The sequence below is a fragment of the Heptranchias perlo genome, chromosome 10 (assembly GCF_035084215.1).
Source record: "Heptranchias perlo isolate sHepPer1 chromosome 10, sHepPer1.hap1, whole genome shotgun sequence".
Taxonomy (NCBI): domain Eukaryota; kingdom Metazoa; phylum Chordata; class Chondrichthyes; order Hexanchiformes; family Hexanchidae; genus Heptranchias; species Heptranchias perlo.
Genome location: NC_090334.1, coordinates 6,974,832 through 6,994,514, shown reverse-complemented (window position 1 = coordinate 6,994,514; position 19,683 = coordinate 6,974,832). Strand labels below are relative to the sequence as shown.

The 19,683-nt window shown below is 43.8% G+C and overlaps 1 protein-coding gene across 1 annotated transcript; it reads right to left on the bottom strand.

The window, feature by feature from the left end:
• Nucleotides 1-1,419: 1,419 nt before the first annotated feature.
• LOC137326663 (EEF1A lysine methyltransferase 3-like) lies at nucleotides 1,420-19,184 on the bottom strand. Its single transcript, XM_067991965.1, has 3 exons — nucleotides 19,059-19,184; nucleotides 14,506-14,617; nucleotides 1,420-1,814 (listed from the first exon to the last, which is right to left on the bottom strand). Exons 1-3 carry the CDS (start codon nucleotides 19,182-19,184, stop codon nucleotides 1,420-1,422), a joined length of 633 nt encoding a protein of 210 aa, XP_067848066.1.
• Between the last annotated feature and the right edge of the window lie 499 nt (nucleotides 19,185-19,683).

Below are 19,683 nucleotides of genomic sequence, written 5' to 3'. Positions count from 1 at the left end.
CATAGTCCATGTTTGGGTCGAGGCTGTGTTGAGCTCTGCAGCCGAGTTATCCTGGCTGAACTCAAACTTAGCATTGGTGAGCGGACAGCGAAGAACAGCTCAATGGTGAACAGCTCAGCGGTGAACAGACAGCAGCGAACAGCTCAGTGAAAGACTGAATTTCATACCAGTGCGATCACACGTTCATCACCAATATCGAACCGAATAATTTGTACTGTTATATTGTTACTGTGACTCAATAAACCCTCACATTTAAACTATGTGCCTGTCCAGGAGTGAGTATGTGAGCTGTCCAGGAGTGAGCATGTGAGCTGTCCGGGAGTGAATATATGAGCTGTCCGGGAGTGAGTATGTGCCTGTCCGGGAGTGAGTATATGAGCTGCCGGGAGTGAGTATGTGAACTGTCCGGGAGTGAGTATATGAGCTGCCGGGAGTGAGTATGTGCCTGTCCGGGAGTGAGTATATGAGCTGCCGGGAGTGAGTGTGTGAACTGTCCGAGAGTGAGCATGTGAGCTGTCCAGGAGTATGTGAGCCGTCCATGAGTCAGTCTGTGAGCTTCTCCGGGAATGAGTATACGAGCTGTCCGGGAGTATGTGAGCTGTCCGGGAGTGAGTATGTGAGCTGTCCGGGAGTGAATATGTGATCTGTCCGGGAGTGAGTATGTGATCTGTCCGGGAGTGAGTATGTGCCTGTCCGGGAGTGAGTATCTGAGCTGTCTGGGAGTGAGTATGTGCCTGTCTGGGAGTGAGCATATGAGCTGTCCGGGAGTGAGTATGTGAGCTGTCCGGGAGTGAGTATAAGGGCTGTCCGAGAGTGAGTACAAGGGCTGTTCGGGAGTGAATATGTGAGCTGTCCGGGAGTGAATATGTGAGCTGTCCGGGAGTGAGTATAAGGGCTATCCGGGAGTGAATATGTGAGCTGTCCGGGAGTGAGTATGTGAGTTGTCCGGGAGTGAGTATAAGGGCTGTCCGGGAGTGAGTACAAGGGCTGTCCGGGAGTGAATATGTGAGCTGTCCGGGAGTGAATATATGAGCTGTCCGGGAGTGAATATGTGAGCTGTCCGGGAGTGAATGTATGAGCTGTCCGGGAGTGAATATGTGAGCTATTCGGTGCCAGTGAAACTAACGCCTCAAACTCACTCCCTTTATGGGCTTTTACTTATATAAACACTGGATGAATCGTTAATTCTTAATCTCCTCTAAGGGTAAGTGTACATGTTAAATATATTAATGTAATGTGCCAGTATGAATCATCAATTTTTGGGAAAGGGGGGAAGGAACTTGGAAAAGGAAACGAAAGGAGGGAAAACACAAGCTGTTTATTCAAACTGACTTTTGAAAAAGTTAATAAACCTCGTGAATCCATTGAGTGGTGTTCAGTGAGACATTGATCGCACTCTCTCCGTCTCTGCATCAGATACTAGTCCTCATCCCTTCGAACTTTTTTGGTCACTTTGTAAATACAGTTACTGCCGCTTGTATGAATGAGCTCGCAGTTGAACCTCGTTGGAAGGATCTCCTCGTGGAAATTGGCGGCCCCCTCTCTGTACTTCACATCCGAAGACAGGTAAATGGTAGTTTTTTCGTTGGCGATATTCAACAGTGTCATTACAAGTCTTAGAAATTGCGATGGGTTGTACACAATGTCCGACCCGAGGATGATATCAAAGTCGGTTGGAAAATTATTCTGATCGTTACCCCAAGCAAGGGCTCGGATTTTTGAACGGTGTCTGGAGGTGACTGGAATGTTAGCAGACACGTTATGTTCTATTTGCTTCAAAACGTACGCTCTGTCCGTCATGGTGACATCTCCACCTGGCAAAAAAAAAACCAACACATTTACCCTACGATTTCTCCGCAGCACGAGTTGCAACATACATTCTGATCACGGGAAGAGAAAGAAAAGTAGAATTCTCTAAATAGAAGGTATCTCTCTGGGCAATTCGCAGTGGCCTTGAGCCAAAGAGCCAGACAGAAGCAGAATGGCCCACAGAGTACGGAGCACATGTCCTGAAGGGGATTCAGTAAGTTGAGATCACCCACACGCGCCTGTTCTACATGCGTTGTCTGCAATGTAGGTTTCACAGGAAGATCAGAAATCGGTGCTAGTGGGTACTGCGTTGGGCAAGGAAGCGTTCACATTACTTTAGCGTGAATCTTCTCCAACGCCTGATCAATTCGAAACATTCAGGTCTGTGGGAATTTTACAGTGTTACAATTCTACCAGTTTGCCATTGCGTATATAGAGATATCTTGTTCGGTGCTAAAAAAAAGTGCCCAGCTTTTAAACACGCGGAATAATTTAGCCTTGCCTAATCCAATCTTTTTTTCAGGCGAACAGAATAAAATGGACAGGGAAAGATTTAGAACCTGAACTCGCTTTCCCGTTAAAACTTTTTCATTAACGTAGCTTTAAGAAGACACTTATATTAAGTACCATGGAGTGTTGCGGGGAAAATTATTAAGATCAAATATTCGTAATCTGGGACCAGCCCAGGAGGTTTGGCGCTGTAATTTTTAATGTTGATGACATGTTCCATAGGTTAGGGTAGAGTGTAGCAATTAGGGACGGTGCTAGTGACATCTAGTGACGGAACATTAATCTACCAGCAACTTCGAATTCCATCCTATTGGCAGATTGCCGACTTGGATCCTTTCTCTGAAATCTAGTTGGGTCGCCAGCAGTCCGTTGGATCCTTGGATATGAAGCTGGGTCTAGTATGAATTAATGTGCAAGTAATAATTATACCTTAACAATATTCCATTGAATGCTTTTTGGGTCATTCTGTAATGGTTTGCATCGTTTCTCCTTGTTACTGAGGCAATACGAGTATTATTGGACCCGACCAATCCCTGTGTTGATCACTGTGATTTCCTGTGGTGCTGCTGCTGGATGTGGAAATCCACTGATTTGTACACATGTCCCACAAGACAAGAGTTTTCTTTCTAATCCTTCTCACCTCTCCTGAAAACATTGACTCCGTTTTGGGATATGGGCCCAGGGAGGACCGATTATGCTCTGACACCTGCCCTAAGCGACCACTGTTGATGTGGGTGTTGGTGGCCCATCGGATAGTGTCAGAAGCGAAAGCCCAACTCGAATTTCCTCACCATAGCTCAAGGGCACTGAGCTCAATTGTAATGCGCTTATCACCGCCAGTTGTGACGCCCGGATCACCGTCAACTGAAGCGCCCCACTCGCGCCAATTGTAACACCCCAACCCCCCCCACCCCACCCTCACCCACCCCCGGCTGACGTATGCTAACAAATCAGCTTTCCTTGTTCATATGGCCCAGTAAGTCAGTGGATGAATTCTCTGAGCCGACGGGAGCTGTAGATACGATATTTTGAACAAATTATTGAATGACAAGAATATTTTGTATTCGATGCACTCAGCTTAAATATATTTTAAACGCCTGAGTGAACGATTGCGATAAGAAGATTGTAAATATAGGAATAGAATCTATAGAGATAAGCATTGTGAATAGTAATTATAGCGGTAGTACTATGAATCGTAATTTTACCGGTAAGCACTATGAATAACAATTATAGTGGTAAACAATGTGACTAGTAATTATAGGGCTAGTCGCCATGAATAGAAACTGTAGGGGTAAAACGAAATATTAACTATTGGGATCAACATTACGAATAGTAAATATAAGCACTAAGAATATTAATGTTAGTGGCAACCGTCATGAATAGTAATTACAGAGCTATGCACTGGAATAGTAATTATGGGTATATGCACAACGAACAGAGGGTTATGCACTACGAATAGAAACTATAAAAGTGAGCACTATGAATAGTGTGCAATATGAATAGAAAGAAGGGTAAAGATTATCAAAGTAATTACAGTACTAACCATACGAATGATAATTATAGGGGTACCCACCATGAATAGTTATTACAGAGATGTTCACTGTGAATAACACTTCGACAAATATGAACTGATCAAGAAAGCCAGCATGGATTTGTAAAGTGTAAGTCATGTATATAACTAACCCAGTTGAATTTGTTTGAGGAGGTCAGGATCGTGGTTGATAAGGGAAGCGCCTATGGATATTATTTATGTGGCGTTCCAGAAGGCATTCAATAAGGTTCCACATAAGAGACAGTACACAAAAATGAAAGAGGCAACTTGTTGACATGGGTAGGGAATTGGTTAGGATGTAGGAGATAGAGAGTATGGATAAAGGGTATGTACTCCAATTTTACAGGTCAGCATACGAATAATATTTATAGCGGTAAACAATGTGACTAGTAATTATAGGGCTAGTCGCTATGAATAGAAACTGTAGGGGTAAAACTAAATAGTAATTATTGGGATTAACTCTACGAATAATCAATATAAGCACTAAGACTGTTAATTTTAGCGGCAACCATCATTAATAGTAATTAGAGAGGTATGCACTGGAATAGTAATTATGGGTGTACACACAATGACTGGAGGCTTATGTACAACGCATAGTAATTATCGGGATAAGCATTATGAATAGTAATTATAGGAGTGTACAATACGCATAGAAAGAAGTAGGGTAAAGATAATCAATATTCATCACAGTACTAAGCACTATAAATGTTAATTAAAGGGGTAACCGTCATGAATAATTATTACAGGGGTATTCACTATGAATAGCACTTGGACAAATATGAACTGATCAGGAGAGCCAGCATGGATTTGTAAAGGGTAAGTCCTGTATAACTAAACCATTTGAAATTTTTGAGGAGGTCAGGAACGTGGTAGACAAGGGAGCATCTATGGATATTATTTATATGGACTTCCAGAAGGTATTCGATAAGGTTCCACATAAGAATGAAAGTGCATGGAACTAGAGGCAACATATTGATATGGGTAGGGAATTGGTTAGGAAAGTGCCAGGCAATGACCATCTCCAACAAGAGAGAGTCTAACCACATCCCCTTGACATTCAACGGCATTACTATCAACAAATCCCCCACCATCAAAATCCTGGGGGTCACCATTGACCAGAAACTTAACTGGACCGGCCAGATAAATACTGTGGCTACAAAAGCAGGTCAGAGGCTGGGTATTCTGTGGCGAGTGACTCACCTCCTGACTCTCCAAAGCCTTTCCACCATCTACAAGACACAAGTCAGGAGTGTGATGGAATACTCTCCACTTGCCTGGATGAATGCAGCTCCAACAACACTCAAGAAGCTTGACACCATCCAGGACAAAGCAGCCGGCTTGATTGGCACCCCATCCACCCCTAAACATTCACTCCCTTCACCACCGGCGCACAGTGGCTGCAGTGTGTACCATCCACAGGATGCACTGCAGCAACTCGCCAAAGCTTCTTCGACAGCACCTCCCAAACCCACAACCTCTACCACCTGGAAGGACAAGAGCAGCAGGCACATGGGAACAACACCACCTGCACGTTCCCCTCCAAGTCACACACCGTCCCGACTTGGAAATATATCGCCGTTCCTTCATTATCGCTGGGTCAAAATCCTGGAACTCCCTTCCTAACAGCACTGTGGGAGAACCTTCACCACACGGACTGCAGCAGTTCAAGAAGGCGGCTCACCACCACCTTCTCAAGGGCAATTAGGGATGGGTAATGAATGCTTGTCTCGTCAGTGATGCCCACATCCCGTGAACGAATATAAAAAAACAGGTAGGAAGTAGAGAGTAGGGATAATGGGCATGTGCTCAAATTGGCAGGATTTGACAAGTGGTGATCCCCAGTGATCTGAACTGGGTCCTCAGCTTTTCACAATATTTATAAATGAATTAGATGAAAGGAATAGGGAGCCGTTTATCCAAGTTTGCTGGCGACAGTAAGTTAGATGGCACAATAAGCATTTAGATGGGAGCAGAAAGTTGCAAAGGGACATTGATAGATTAAGTGAATGGACAAAACTGTGGCAGATGGAGTTCAATGTGGGGAAAGATGAGGTCATCCACTTTGGACCTAAGAAAGATAGATCAGAGTATTTTCTCAATGGTAAGAAGTCAAGAACTGCGGAAGAGCAGAGAGATTTACGCGTCCATGTACATAAATCACTAAAAACTAGTGGACAGATACAAAAAATAATTTAAAAGGCTAATGGAATGTTAGCCTTTATCTCACATGGGTTACAATACAAAGGGATAGAAGTTATGCTCTGGTTGTATAAAGCTCTGGTTCGACCACATCTGGAGAACTGCGTTCGTTTCTGGCCACCGCACCTCAGGAAGGATACACAGGCCTTAGATAGGGTGCAGTGCAGATTCACCAGAATGATACCGGGGTTAAAAGGGTTAAATTGTGAGGACAAGTTGCATAGACGAGGCTTCTAATTCCTTGAATATAGAAGAATAATGGGTGATCTAATTGAGGTATTTAAGAGGGAGCATCGCGGGAGGCCTGTGGAACATAAACAGCACAGGCACAGTTCGAGTGGCAGAGAGCATCGAGGGAGGTCTGAGGAACATAAACAGCACAGGGGGAAAACTGAAGAAGTGACATCACGACCAGCGCAGAGGGTGGAGCCCGAGGAATTACAGCTAAGTATTTAGGATAAGTATCTAAGGGGATAAAATAAACGAAGTAGGAGATACTAACACTAAAGTGATCCAAAATTGTAATAAATAAGAATATATTATAAATAGACTCTAAATGGAATGGTGGGACAGCTGAGACCCATTGGCTGCAATTCCTGCTCCATTTGGGAAATCCAGGACACTTCAGGTCTCAGGGAGGCTGAGAATTTCCTGAATCATATGTTCCAGGAGGTGGTCAGCCACAGAGAGCGCCCAGTAAATGGTTGGCCATCTGGCAGGGTAGGAAGGGGGAGGCAATGCAGGAATCCTCTGGTAGTGTGGCACTTACTAGCCTGTTTTCAGTATTAAATACCGGTGATGGTGACGACACCTTGAAGGAGCACAGTCCGGAGCATGGCACCATGGGGAAAAGAACTGCATGGGGTGGGGGGTGGGGGAGGTGGAGGGAGACAGTGAATCACAGGAATGCAGTAGTTATAGGGGTTTCAACTGTTAGGGGAACAGACTGGCTTTTCGGCAACCGCCAACATAAGTCCGGTATGTTGGGTTGCCTCGCTTGTGCCAGGGTAAAGGACATCACTGAGAGGGTGCAGAACATTTGAGGTGGGGGCCAGAAATCATGTGAAAACCAATGATTTAGGAAGGAAAAGGGTTGAGGTCCTGCAGTCAGAGTTTCAAGAGCTAGGGAGGAAGTTAAAAAGCAGGACCTCAAAGGTAATGATCTCTGGATTACTCCCAGTGCCACGTGCTGGTGAGTATAGGAATAGTAGGATAAAACAGGTTAATGCATGACTGGAGAAATGGTGCAGGAGGGAGGACTACAGATTCCTGTGGCATTAGGATCAGTTCTAGGGCAAGAGGGTTCAAGATGGACAGGTTGCACCTCAATAGAGCTGGGACTAATGTCCTCGGGGGAAGTTAACTAGTGCTGTGGAGGAGGGTTTAAATGAATTTGGGAGAGGGATGGGTATCAGGATAAAACATTAGAGAGGAGAAACAAGGTGCACAAAGAAATGGGAGAGACAAATAACAATAGAATAAAGAATAGTTCAGAAATAGGAGGGACCAGATAGGGGGCAAATGCGAGGCAGTTGAAGATGGGTTTGGATTGCATGTGCACGTAGCTAGGTAAATAAAGTTGGCGAGCTGCAGACACAAGTCACCACATTGGACTGTGATATAGTGGCAGTAGCAGCGACATGACTCAAAGAAGGGGAGGATTGGGAACTACTGGCGCTAAATTGGGCCGTGTAGCACCCGTTATTTCGGCGCTAAACGGCCTCCCTGACATCCAAGATGGTGCCTTTGGATGCGCACACACGTTTCCAGCGCTGATTTAAAGTGATAGACACAATTTTGGACATTAACGCTCAACTCAACGCACAGTTTTATCCACGACCATCTGAACGTGTCTTACAGTGCCTGATGGACCCCCCACCAGCGCTATTTAAAGGGGCCATGCAGATGTTGCAGGTTAGTTGCTGGATTATTGCTTCTTGCTGCTGGAGGAGTAGGAAGTGATTTTGAAGCTCCCTATTCTTATTGAGAGTTCCTACATTACATTCGAGAGTGCTTTGGCAGGTATTGTGTTATGGTTCGGAAAGTTAAAACCGTGGTTGAACAACATTCCTGGGAACCATGGGCGGTCTGCTGGGCATTGAGCACGACTGGGAGCATGCAGAGCGGCCACGCATAGCAGGTCATGGAGGACGAGGAGGCATAAGGCACTGAGCAGGAGGCCCTACCCAATGACAGCCTTCCGGGACCAATTATCTTACCTCAATGTGACCAAGGAGGATTACATCCGATGCCTGAGGTTCACAAGGAAGCCGTGACCGAGATCTGTCAACTGGTGCGGCCACAACTGCAGCATCAGAGCAGGGCGAGGACAGCATTGCCTGTGGCTGTGAAGGTCACCATGGCACTGAATTTCTACGGCTCAGGAGCATTTCAGGCTCTGCTGGTGACATGTGCAACATCTTTCAGTATGCAGTGCACTGCTGCATAAGGGAGGTCACAGACGCACTGTACCAGATGAGGAACAGGTTCATCACTTTCCCTCTCCACAGAGACAATCAGAACGAGTGAGCACGGGGGTTCAACAGCATTGTTGGCTTCCCCATGGTGCAGGGTGCCATTGACTGCACACATATTGCCCTGTGTGCCCCGCACATCAACTCAGCCGTCTTCGTCAACCAACTCCCTCAACGTGCAGCTGGTGTGTGACCACACGCATCGAATCATGGAGGTCGATGCCCACTACCCTGGGAGCAGTCACGTCACCTTTGTTATGCGGCAGTCCAACGGGCCAGCTATCTTTCACCCGCCTCGGCAAGTCAAAGGCTGGTTACAGGGTGACAAAGTCTATCCCCTCACGCCATGGCTCATGACACCAGTCAGGAACCCATGCACACGTACACATCAGGCCTATAATGAGAGCCATGCTGCCACATGCAACACTGTGGAGCACACCATAGACCTCCTCAAACAACGCTTCCACTGCCCTGCAGTTCTCCCCTGAGCGGGTGGACAGATTTGTGGTGGTCTGCTGCATGCTGCACAACCTCGCCGTCATGAGGGACCAGCCTTTGCCACTATTGATTGGAGTTGACCCTGAGCCAGAGGTGGAGGAGGAGGAGGCTGAGGAGGTGGAGGAGGAATAGGCTGAGGAGGAGGAGGGGGTGGAGCTGGAAGAGGAGATGGAGGAAGACACAAAGGTGCAACAGGAACCACACGCCTTGTCTGCAAGGGCTCTGCATGCTCGCCTGATCCGTGCTCACTATCAATAATGTGAACTACATCCCCCAACTCACCAACAGTCCTACACTCCCCACCTTTCCGCTCCCACAAAGTAATCAAATCGCCCTCCATCTGATTACACATTTGTTTCCCTCTCAGCCAACTACATAAATAAAACCACCACCTAATGCAAAATCGAATAGCTGCCAGTTTGTGTGACTTGTGAGCGGTGGTTCTGTGGCCTGCAAATGTGGTACTATGTGTGGGTGAGATGCAGCATGCTGAGTGCAGCATTTTGTATGAATGGGCAGTGTTTGTTGGTGGGTGGGTGACGGAGACTGTGATGCGTGGAGCAGTGGTGCAGTTGGTAGGATGTGCCACTTGACACTTGCATTCACCCACCTTGACCACTCGTGTCAAATCACTGAACTTCTTTCGGCACTGCACCCACGTGGACTTCCTGCGCCACAGCCTGCCAATGCCTGTGGAACTGCTGTCTGGAGGGTCTCAGGCCACCCTGCGGGTGTATGTTGGCTCTCCTTTCATCCACCCCTTCCACCAGGGCCTCGAGAGCATCATCGGAGAAGCATGGAGCCCTCTCTCGTGCCAGTCCTGCTATCCTCGTGGCCATTTTTCCCTTCTCCAAGTAAGCTGTTTATCTACCATTTGAAATGTGCACCTGTACCTTTAAGACGTGCAGGCTGCTGATGATATTCGCTGTGCACAACCCATTTCCAAGTTCCTCATTCTCCGTGCAGCCTCCCAGCAGCGCGGGTAGTGCTGGCTGCAAGGAGATATCATGGTCCGTGCAGCCGGTGCTACCCATGCTGCTGAGAGGCTGTACAGATATATCATGGTAAGTTGCAGGCAGCATGAAGTTCATGTGCTGCCTCCATAGGGGCCATCGGGCACGGGGTACTAACGCATCATGCGACCCCCTCCCGAAAACGGTCCTTATCGAATCTTTCCCTCTTAATCTTCCTGGCTACAAGTATTCAGGAAAGATAGGGAAGAAAAAAAGAAGTGGGTGGCAGTATTGATCAAAGAAACTTTTATAGCACTGGAAATGGATGATGCAGTTGAGGGGTCAAAGACTCTATTTGGGTATATTTAAGGAACAATAGAGGAGCTTTTTTGTTTCATTTTAATATCTATGTCCCCATGTTCCGATGTTCCTATGAGTTATTACACCACTGGGTGCATACTACAGGCCACCAAAAGTGGGAACGAGATAGAGGAGAAGATTTGCATTCAAATTTTGAAAGAAACAAGAACTATAGAGCAGTGATAATGGGGGACTTCATTTATCCTAATATAGACTGGAATAGCAACAGTATTAAGGGCAGAGAAGGGGAGGAATTCCTGAAATATGTATAAGAGAACTTTCTGGCACAGTGTGTTTCCAGTCCAATGAGGAAGGAAGCAGTGCTGGATCTAGTTCTGGGGAATGAAGTGGAGCATGTTTCAGTGGGGGAGGATTTGGGGAACAGTGATCATAATATCATCAGGTTTAGAATAGTTATGGAAAAGGATAAGGAACAATCAAGCAGAAAAAAATACTTCACTGGAGGAGGGCTAATTTCAGTGAGTTGAAAAAGGATCTTGCCCTGGTGGATTGGAATCAAAAATTGATAGGCAAATCAGTAATTGAACAATGGGAGGCCTTCAAGGAAGAGATAGTTCGAGTACAGAGTAGACACATTCCCATGAGGAGGAAAGGAAGGGCATCCAAATGTAGAGCTCCTTGGATGACTAAAGATATAGAGATTAAAATGAAACAGAAAAAGGAGGCTTATGACGAATGGAAGGTTCATAATAAAGTAGAGAACCAGGCTGGATACAGAAAGTACAGAGGAGATCTAAAAAAGGGAATAAGAGGGGCAAAGAGAGAATATGAGAATAGATTAGCAGGTAACATAAAAGGGAACCCAAAAGTCTTTTATAAACATATAAATAGTGAAAGGGCAGTCAAAGGAAGGTTGGGGCTGATTAGGGACAAAAAAGGAGATCTTCTTGTGGAGGTACGAAATGAGTACATTGCATCTGTCTTTACTAGAGAAGAGGATGCTGCTAATTTTGCAGTAAAGGAGGAGGTAGTAGCGATATTGGATAGAATAAAAATAGACAAAGAAGAGGTACTTAAAAGGTTGGCAATACTCAAAGTAGAAAAGTCACCCGGTCCAGATGGAATGCATCCTAGGTTATTGAGGGAAGTAAGGGTGGAAATTGCAGAGGCTCTGGCCACAATCTTCCATTCCTCCTTAGATATAGGGGTTGTGCCAGAAGACTGGAGGATTGCAAATGTTGCACCCCTTTACAAAAAAGGAGAGCAGGATAAACCCGGCAATTACAGACAAATCAGCCTAATGTCAGTGATGGGGAAACATTTATAGAAAATTATCTGGGATAAAATTAATTGGCACTTGGAAAAGTATGGGCTAATAAGTGAAAGTTAGCACAGATTGTGTTTGACTAACTTGATTAAATTCTTTGATGAAGTAACGGAGTGGGTTGTTGAGGGAGGTGTGGTTGATGTTGTGTATATAAACTTTCAAAAGGCGTTGGATAAAGTACCACATAACAGGCTTGTTAGCAAATTTGAAGCCCATTGGATTAAAGGGACAGTGGCAGCATGGATACAAAATTGGCCAGGGGACAGAAAGGAGAGATTAATGGTGTTTTTGAGACTGGAGGGAAGTTTACATTGGTGTTCACCAGGGGTCAGTATTAGGACTACTGCTCTTTTTGATATATAATGGGCCAGAATTTGCTGTAGCTGGTCAACGAAAGGCACCCGCTGTTAGTTAGACTTGCCGTTGCCTGTTTCATTTCCATGAGATCTTTCAATGGAAGTTGCTGGAAGTGGGAGATGGAAATGGTGCAGCGCCCTCTACAGGGCATCTGGGATCTGTGTAAACAGGGGAAACAACTGTGTATCATCTTCACCAATCAGATTGAAGGATTGTGCAATGAGCAGCGCAGAGTCTGAACGAGGAAGTGGAAGTTAGAATAATGAATTCAATGTCAAATCAGATACAGATAGAGAAATACAGAGAGGCAAAGAAAGATTGGATTAAGAGAGAGAGGGATAAAAGAGACAAATAAAACAGTTTAAAATAATTTATTTAAATTTAAGAAAAATCTCTAACAACAATTAAAAGCTGAAGGAATGTGACTCCACACTTATAACAGTTAATTTTCAGTGCCAGAGAGGTTGTTTGGCAGTAATTATCACTTATCATGCCGTTAAAAAGGATACTTAGACAGAAATGGACAAGCCCTAACTTTCTATGGTGAGTTTAGTTAATATCTGCCGTGCAAGTACAGGAACTTCATGCTGTTCAATGCATTTGAATGGAGAGGCAGAGAGTGAGATGCAATTTTCATGAAGCTAACGGTGGAGTGGCACAATTTCCGGATTTTCATGTTTAACCTCGCATCTGCGCTCGCCTGGAGTTGCTCTGCGCTTTGCACATAAATAATGCCACCAGCCTCACTGTTATTTTGACAGCAATTTCTGGGCAAATTGTGTCCTGGACTTGGGTATGCAGGGCACAATTTCAAAGTTTGCAGATTACACGAATTTCAGAATGTAGTAAACAATGAGAAGGACGGTAACAGACTTCAGGAGAACATAGACAGAATGGTGAAATGGGCAGACACGTGGCAGATGAAATATAAGGCATTTTGCTTTTGATACATTTTGCTTTGAAGAATGAGGAGAAGAAATATAAACTAAATGGTACAATTTTAAAGGGGGTGCAGGAACAGAGAGACCTGGGGGTTTATGTACACAAATCTTTGAAGGTGGCAGGACAAGTTGAGAAGGCTGTTAAAAAAGCAGATCGGATCATGGGCTTTATTAATAGAGGCATAGAGTACAAAAGCAAGGAGTTATCTTGAACCTTTATAAAACACTGGTTAGGCATCAGCTGGAGTATTGTGTTCAATTCTGGGCACCACACTTTAGGAAGGATGTCAAGGCCTTGGAGAGGGTGCAGAAGAGATTTACTAGAATGGTTCCAGGGATGAGGGACTTCAGTTATGTGGAGAGACTGGAGAAGCTAATGCAGAGAATGTTAAGAGGTGATTTGGTAGAGGTGTTCAAAATCATGAATGAGAGTAAATAAGGAGAAACTGTTTCCAGTGGCAGAAGGGTCAATAGCCAAAGGACACAGACTTAACGTGATTGGCAAAAGAACGAGAGGCGACATGAGGGAAAGAAATTGCAATGAGTTGCTGTGATCTGGAATGCACTGCCTGAAAGGGTGGTGGAAGCAGATTCAATAGTAACTTTGAAAAGGGATTTGGATAAATACTTGAAGGGAATCAATGTGCAGATCTATGGGGAAAGAGCTGGGGAGTGGGACTAATTGGACAGCTCTACCAAAGAGCTGGCACAGGCATGATGGGCTGAATGGTCTCTTTCTGTGCTGTATTATTTTATAATTCTATCATTCTCTGATTAAAGGTTTTGATAGGGTAGATAGAGAGAAACTATTTTTTCTGATCGGGTAGTCCAGAACATGGGTGCATACCTTTAAACTTAGAGTGAGGCCATTCAAGGGTAATGTCAGGAAGCACTTCATCACACAAAGGGTGGTGGAAATCTGGAACTCTCTCCCCAAAATGCTGTTGAGGCAGGGGGTAAAATTGTAAAACTCAAAACTGAGATTGATCTAATTTTGTGAAATAAGGGTATTAAGGGATATGGAATCAATGCAGATAAATGGAGTTAAAATACAGTTCAGTCATAATCTAATTGAATGGTGGAACAGACTCGAGGGGCTGAATGGCCTACTCCTGTTCCTATGTTCCTCACAGTGACTATATGGGTTAACACCTTGAAGTGGAATTATCGGAGGATGGACTGCATGTAGTCACTGGAGAGGCAAGAAAGACGAAAACCAATGATCGGAGTAACAACTACAAATAGTTATTTTAGCACGATGCACTACAAATAATTACTATGGGGTAACCCCTACAAGTACTAACTATAGGGATATCTGCGATTAATAGTAACTATTTGGGTCAGCTCTATAATTGTACCTATAGATTATAAATAACAACTAGAGGGGTAAGCACCATGAATAATATTTATGAATTTTAAGCACTACGAATAGTAAATAAATTAATAGTCACAGTGAACAGTAACTATTGTAGTAAGGACTATGAATCATAACTATAGGGATAAGCATTTTAATTACTAACTGAAGGGATAAATACTATGAATAATAACTGCAGAATTAACTTACCCAGCAGCACCGCTAAAATCCCCACAATCCCAGTGCCAGATCCCAGTTCAAGCACCTTCTTCCCAGTAAAATTAAACTTCTCATCCTCAAAGTAGCGACAAAGGACAAGCCCCTGAAAAAAACACATTCATATTAAAGCGAATCAATTTACAAGGTGCACAAAGCACTAGGACAATGTGGGAAGAGGGGGGAAAGGATTGTTGCCGGGGATGGGGTCATTGTTGAAAGGTCACTCAGTCAACTTCATGTGGGCAGGTCAGAGCGGCCTTGACAGAGTCCTGCTCACAGGTCACCTTCCCAACTTCTTGATTTCGGTGTGGGGCAGGGGTTGGTCTATGGAGAATTCAGGAGATGAGAGATGTATAATGGAACATGGAGTGTTCCAATCCGACTATAGCCATTCATTCCCTTCCCACCCCTTACATAGAATTACATAGAATGTACAGCACAGAAACAGGCCATTCAACCCAATAGGTCCATGCTGTTGTTTATGCTCCAAATCAGCCTCCTCCCTCCCAACTTCAACTAATCCTATCAGCATATCCTTCCATTCCTTTCTCCTTCATTTCTTTATCTAGATTCCCCTTAAATGCATCTATGCTAGTCGCCTCAACTATTCCTTGTGGTAGCGAGTTCCACGTTGTATCCATTCTCTGGGTAAAGAAGTTTCTCCTGAATTCTCTATTGGATTCATTAGTGAAGATCTTATATTTATGACCCCGAGTTCTGGTCTCCTCCGGAACTGGAAACATGTTTTCCACGTCTACCCTACAAAATCCTTTCATAGTCTTCAAAGCCTCCATCAGGTCACCCCTCAGTCTTCTCTTTTCTGGAGAAAAGAGCCCCAGCCTGTTCAATCTTTCCTGATTGGTATAACCTCTCAGTTCTGGTATCATCCTAGTAAATCTTTTTTGCACCTTCTCCTATGCCTCTATATTTTTGTAAAATGGAGACCAGAACTGTTCACTCCAAGTGTGGTTGAATCAAGATTCTATATAAGTTTAATATAGCTTCTCTGCTTTTCAATTCTATCCTTCTAGAAATGAACCTCAGTGCTTGGTTTGCTTTTTTATTCAGGCCTTATTAACCTGCGTCACTACTTTTAGTGATTTGTGTATCTGTGCATTTGGACCCCCATTTCTCTCTGCTCCTCTACCCCATTTTGACTCTTGTTATCCAAGCAGCATGTGGCCTCCTTATTCTTCCTACCAAAATGTAATAGCTCACACTTTTCTATATTGAAATTCATTTGCAAATTACACACCCATTCTGCAAGTTCATTAATGTCTTCCTATATTTTGTCACAGTCCATCTATGGATATTAACTATACCTCCCAACTTGGTGTCATCCACAAATTTTGAAATTGCACTTCCAAAACATTTATGTAAATGGTGAACAGTGGAACACCACTTGTCACCTTTTGCCAGTGTGAGTACCTATCTTTAACCCTATTCTCTGTTTTCTAGCTAACTTGCTATCAATTCTGCCACTTATCCACTGACTCCGCATGCTCTGACTTTAGTCGTGAGTCTATAATGCGGTACGTTTTTGAAGGTCTTTTGAAAATCCAAAGATATTACATCTACTGCATTATCCTGCCGACCCTTTCTGCTACTTCTTCAAAGAATCCAATAAGGTTGGTCAAGCAGGACCTTCCCTTTTGAAATCCCTGCTGAATTTCTTTGTTATTTTCGGTTTCTAGATGTTATTCTATTACATCTTTGAGTAGCGATTCCATTATCCTTCCTACCACTGACGTTAAGCTAATTGGTCTATAGTTCCCTGGACTGGTTTTATCTCCCTTTTTAAGTACAGGAATAACATTATCTGTCCGCCAGTCCTCTGGCACTATTCTCTTTTCTAATGAATTTTTATATATATGTAATAGTGTCCCTAATATCTCTTCCAAAACTTCTTTTAACACACACGGATGCAATCCATCTGGACCAGGGGTTTTATCCTTTCTAAGTTTGGTTAGTTTATCAATTATATCCCCCCTTTCTATCTTAAATATCTTTATATCTTTTTTGATCTCTTCATCTAATGTTATGCCCACCATGTTAGTCTCCCTGGTAATTACTGAGGCAAAGTAATTATTTAATATTTCTGCCAATTCACTGTCATTACCTGTGAGTTTATCTTGTGTTTCTCTTAGTGGCCCTATCCCTATCCTGATTTTTCTTTTGTTATTTATGTGTCTGTAGAATATTTTTCTATTTCTTTTTATATTCCTTAATAATTTAATTTCATCGTTTCTCTTTGCCTTCTGAATTGCTTTTTTAAACTTCTTTCTTAACCTTATCATATTCCCATTTGTCATCCTCCTTTGTTGTTTATGTACTTAGTGTATGCCTTTTTCTTTAGTTTCAATTATGCCATTATTTCTTTATTCACCCATGCAGTATCACTGCTGGCCAGTTTTGTTCTTACTTATGAGTGGACTGTATTGATCACTGTTTTAAATGTTTCCCACTCCAGTTCTGATTCTTTGTTTATCAGTAATTTTTTCCACTCTGCCTTTCCTAGTTTCATTCTCATCCTCTGAAAATCAACATTTTTCCAATTTATTACTTTGGTCTTTTTCTTACTTATCTCCTTCTCCTTCTTTATCTTAAACCTTATTATGTTGTGATTGTTATTGCCTAGATGGTCCCCTACACATACTTCTATTATCTGTTCTGTATCTATTTCCCAATATTAGATCCAGCAGTGATTCCTCTTTTGTTGGGCTTTTTACATACTGGGTAAGAAAGGATGTTCGGTATTTACAAATAATGTATTCATCTTTCACAGCTGGGTACACGGTGAGAACAGTGTGGGCATCCGAGGAAAGAGATCAGAATTTAAAAATAAAGACCTAGACTGCAGTTATACTGCATTACCAGTCTGAGGCGAGTGGCTGTAGACTCTGAATGGGGAGCGAATGGTACTGTTGAAGCAGGATTATGATATCAGCGATAGACATTTCATCAGAGGACACCTAACAGAACCGAAAGACATCACTGGTCAACAGGGTGTTGGTCTATTTGTGTCATTGGACATCAAAAGGTTACTTTCCACAGGGGAAAGTGGTCATTGCAGGCTGCCGTTTTAATAGGCTCCATATATTCGGTGGCAAAAGCGGCTTAGTTGGCGTCTTGGCACAATGGTACAGCCCCCTGGTCTGTGATTCAGAAGGATTGTGGCTTCATACCCCACTCGAGGACTTGAGATCATAATTCAGCCAAACGCTTCAAAGAGCCCCGAGGGGGCGTTGCCCCGTGTCACATGTCTTTTTTCGAATGAGACATTAAACGTCTGCCCTTTGAGGTGGATGCCAAAGGTTACATGGCGCCATTCAAAAAGAGCAGAGGAATTGTTCTGACCAATGTTTATTCCTCAGCCATCGCCACTAGCACTTATCTGATCTTTTATCTTATTGCTGTTTGTGGGACTTGCTGGGTTTCCCGACATGACAGCAGTGTCAACGTTTCAAAAGTACTTCACCGCTCGTATAGTGCTTTGGAGTGTCCTTTGATCGTGCAAGGCGCTGTCGAAATACAAGTTTTTCTCTTTCAATATTGTTTTATGCCGGTGGTGTTGTGTGGGTCCTAGACTGTGCAAATATTTTTTCAGTGCAAGTAACTAGTGTAAATAGTAATTACAGCCGACAACAGTCGGATACAAATTGCGACACGTCCGCCATACTGTTGATCAGAGATATTGAAATTCTTCAGAAATCCTGGTGTACAGCGTTACTATAAAAAAACACGTGCAAAAAAACCAATGAGCTGTGGAATCTAAGATGTGCACTCTCAGATCGCAAGCAGTGTGGGTGTCAGCTGTAGCTCAGTGGGAGCACTCATACTGAGTCAGAATGTTGTGGGTTTAAGTCCCACTCCAGATACTTGAGGCTGACACTTCAGTGCAGTACTGAGAGAGTGCTACACTGTCAGTGCCACTCCTCGGATGGGATGTTAAACCAAGGCCCCATCTGTCCTCTCAGGTAGACGTAAAAGATTCCATGGCACTACTGGATGAAGAGCAGGGGAATTCTCCCCGAGTCCTGGCCAATATATTTGGTCATTTATTTCATTGCTGTTTCTGGGATATTGCTGTGCGCAAAATGTCTGTCCAGTATCTTACACCATAACGGTGACGACACTTCAAAAGTAATTCATTGGCTGTAAAGCGCTTTGGGGCGCCCTGAGGTCGTGAAAGGCCCCATACCAATGCAAGTCTTTATTTCTTATACCTCAGTTGCGATGAATCTGCCGCAACCGTTGAAAAGGAAGCCAGTTTAGAAATCCCAGACCATTATCATTATTATACACCGCCCAGGAGATCCACGCTGCCAAGTGGAGAAAGAACACGCTCCATGAAGGGGCCGGTACCATTCTGCCTCGGAATCAGAGCGGGAGCTGACTCTGGAGATATGCTGGCACCGATACCCGCTTCCAATCCATGCGAGTTTAGTCAAAACTACAGCGGACAATTGCAAATACGTTCCAATAGGTCGGGAGTTCACTTTTAAACCCAAACAATACACTTGAAACAGAGGCATTAGACTTACAGGTCCCCAGACAAAAGCAGAGACGCCTAAAGAAGTTCCTCGAAACATAGCGATCTTTAAAGAATGTCCACAAAATTCATACTGCTTCTCCTCCAAGGAGAGACTGCTATCATCCGTGCTGCTCATCCTCTCTGATTTCGAACGGACTCTCTCTGATGTCCAAGTAGATTCCCTTCAGTTCCGGATGCGGATTTCTATCAGTTTCAGACCCACGTGTCCACTCCAAGTGTTTTTTTTATCTCCGATTAAAAAAAGACGTTAAGGAGAATCTGATATAGAAAGACAGCGCACTATTTAATCGTTTTAAATCGCAGAATATCCCAGGAAGACCGTGACACCATTACATACCCAAACAAACCTTTATCTATTGGGCATCTTTACACCCCAGATAACTGTGTGATACTAAATTAAATTTATTGGTTTGCCAAACGACAAGGAGCCCGTGTAGAGGAGGAGGGGGAGTAGCCCAATTCCCAAAGTAAAGGAGAGATAGAAAGAGAGAAGAAAGAAAAGAGAAGCTGATGTGAAAACGATTGAGGGAGAGAGAGTATAATTTGTAAGCCGGGGAATTAAATCGAAATATTCAAAGACCCCGTGATGGATTAAAATAATGAAGGCGAGTTGA

What these genes read in the sequence shown, in the direction of transcription:
- LOC137326663 (XM_067991965.1), bottom strand. Translation starts at nt 19,184, where the DNA reads ATGAGCAGCACGGATGATAGCAGTCTCTCCTTGGAGGAGAAGCAGTAT. An exon ending in CTGCTTTTGTCTGGGGACCT is followed by an intron (nt 14,618 to 19,058) that starts GTAAGTCTAATG and finishes TGTTTTTTTCAG; the next exon opens with GGGCTTGTCCTTTGTCGCTA. An exon ending in GATTTTAGCGGTGCTGCTGG is followed by an intron (nt 1,815 to 14,505) that starts GTAAGTTAATTC and finishes TTTTTTTGCCAG; the next exon opens with GTGGAGATGTCACCATGACG.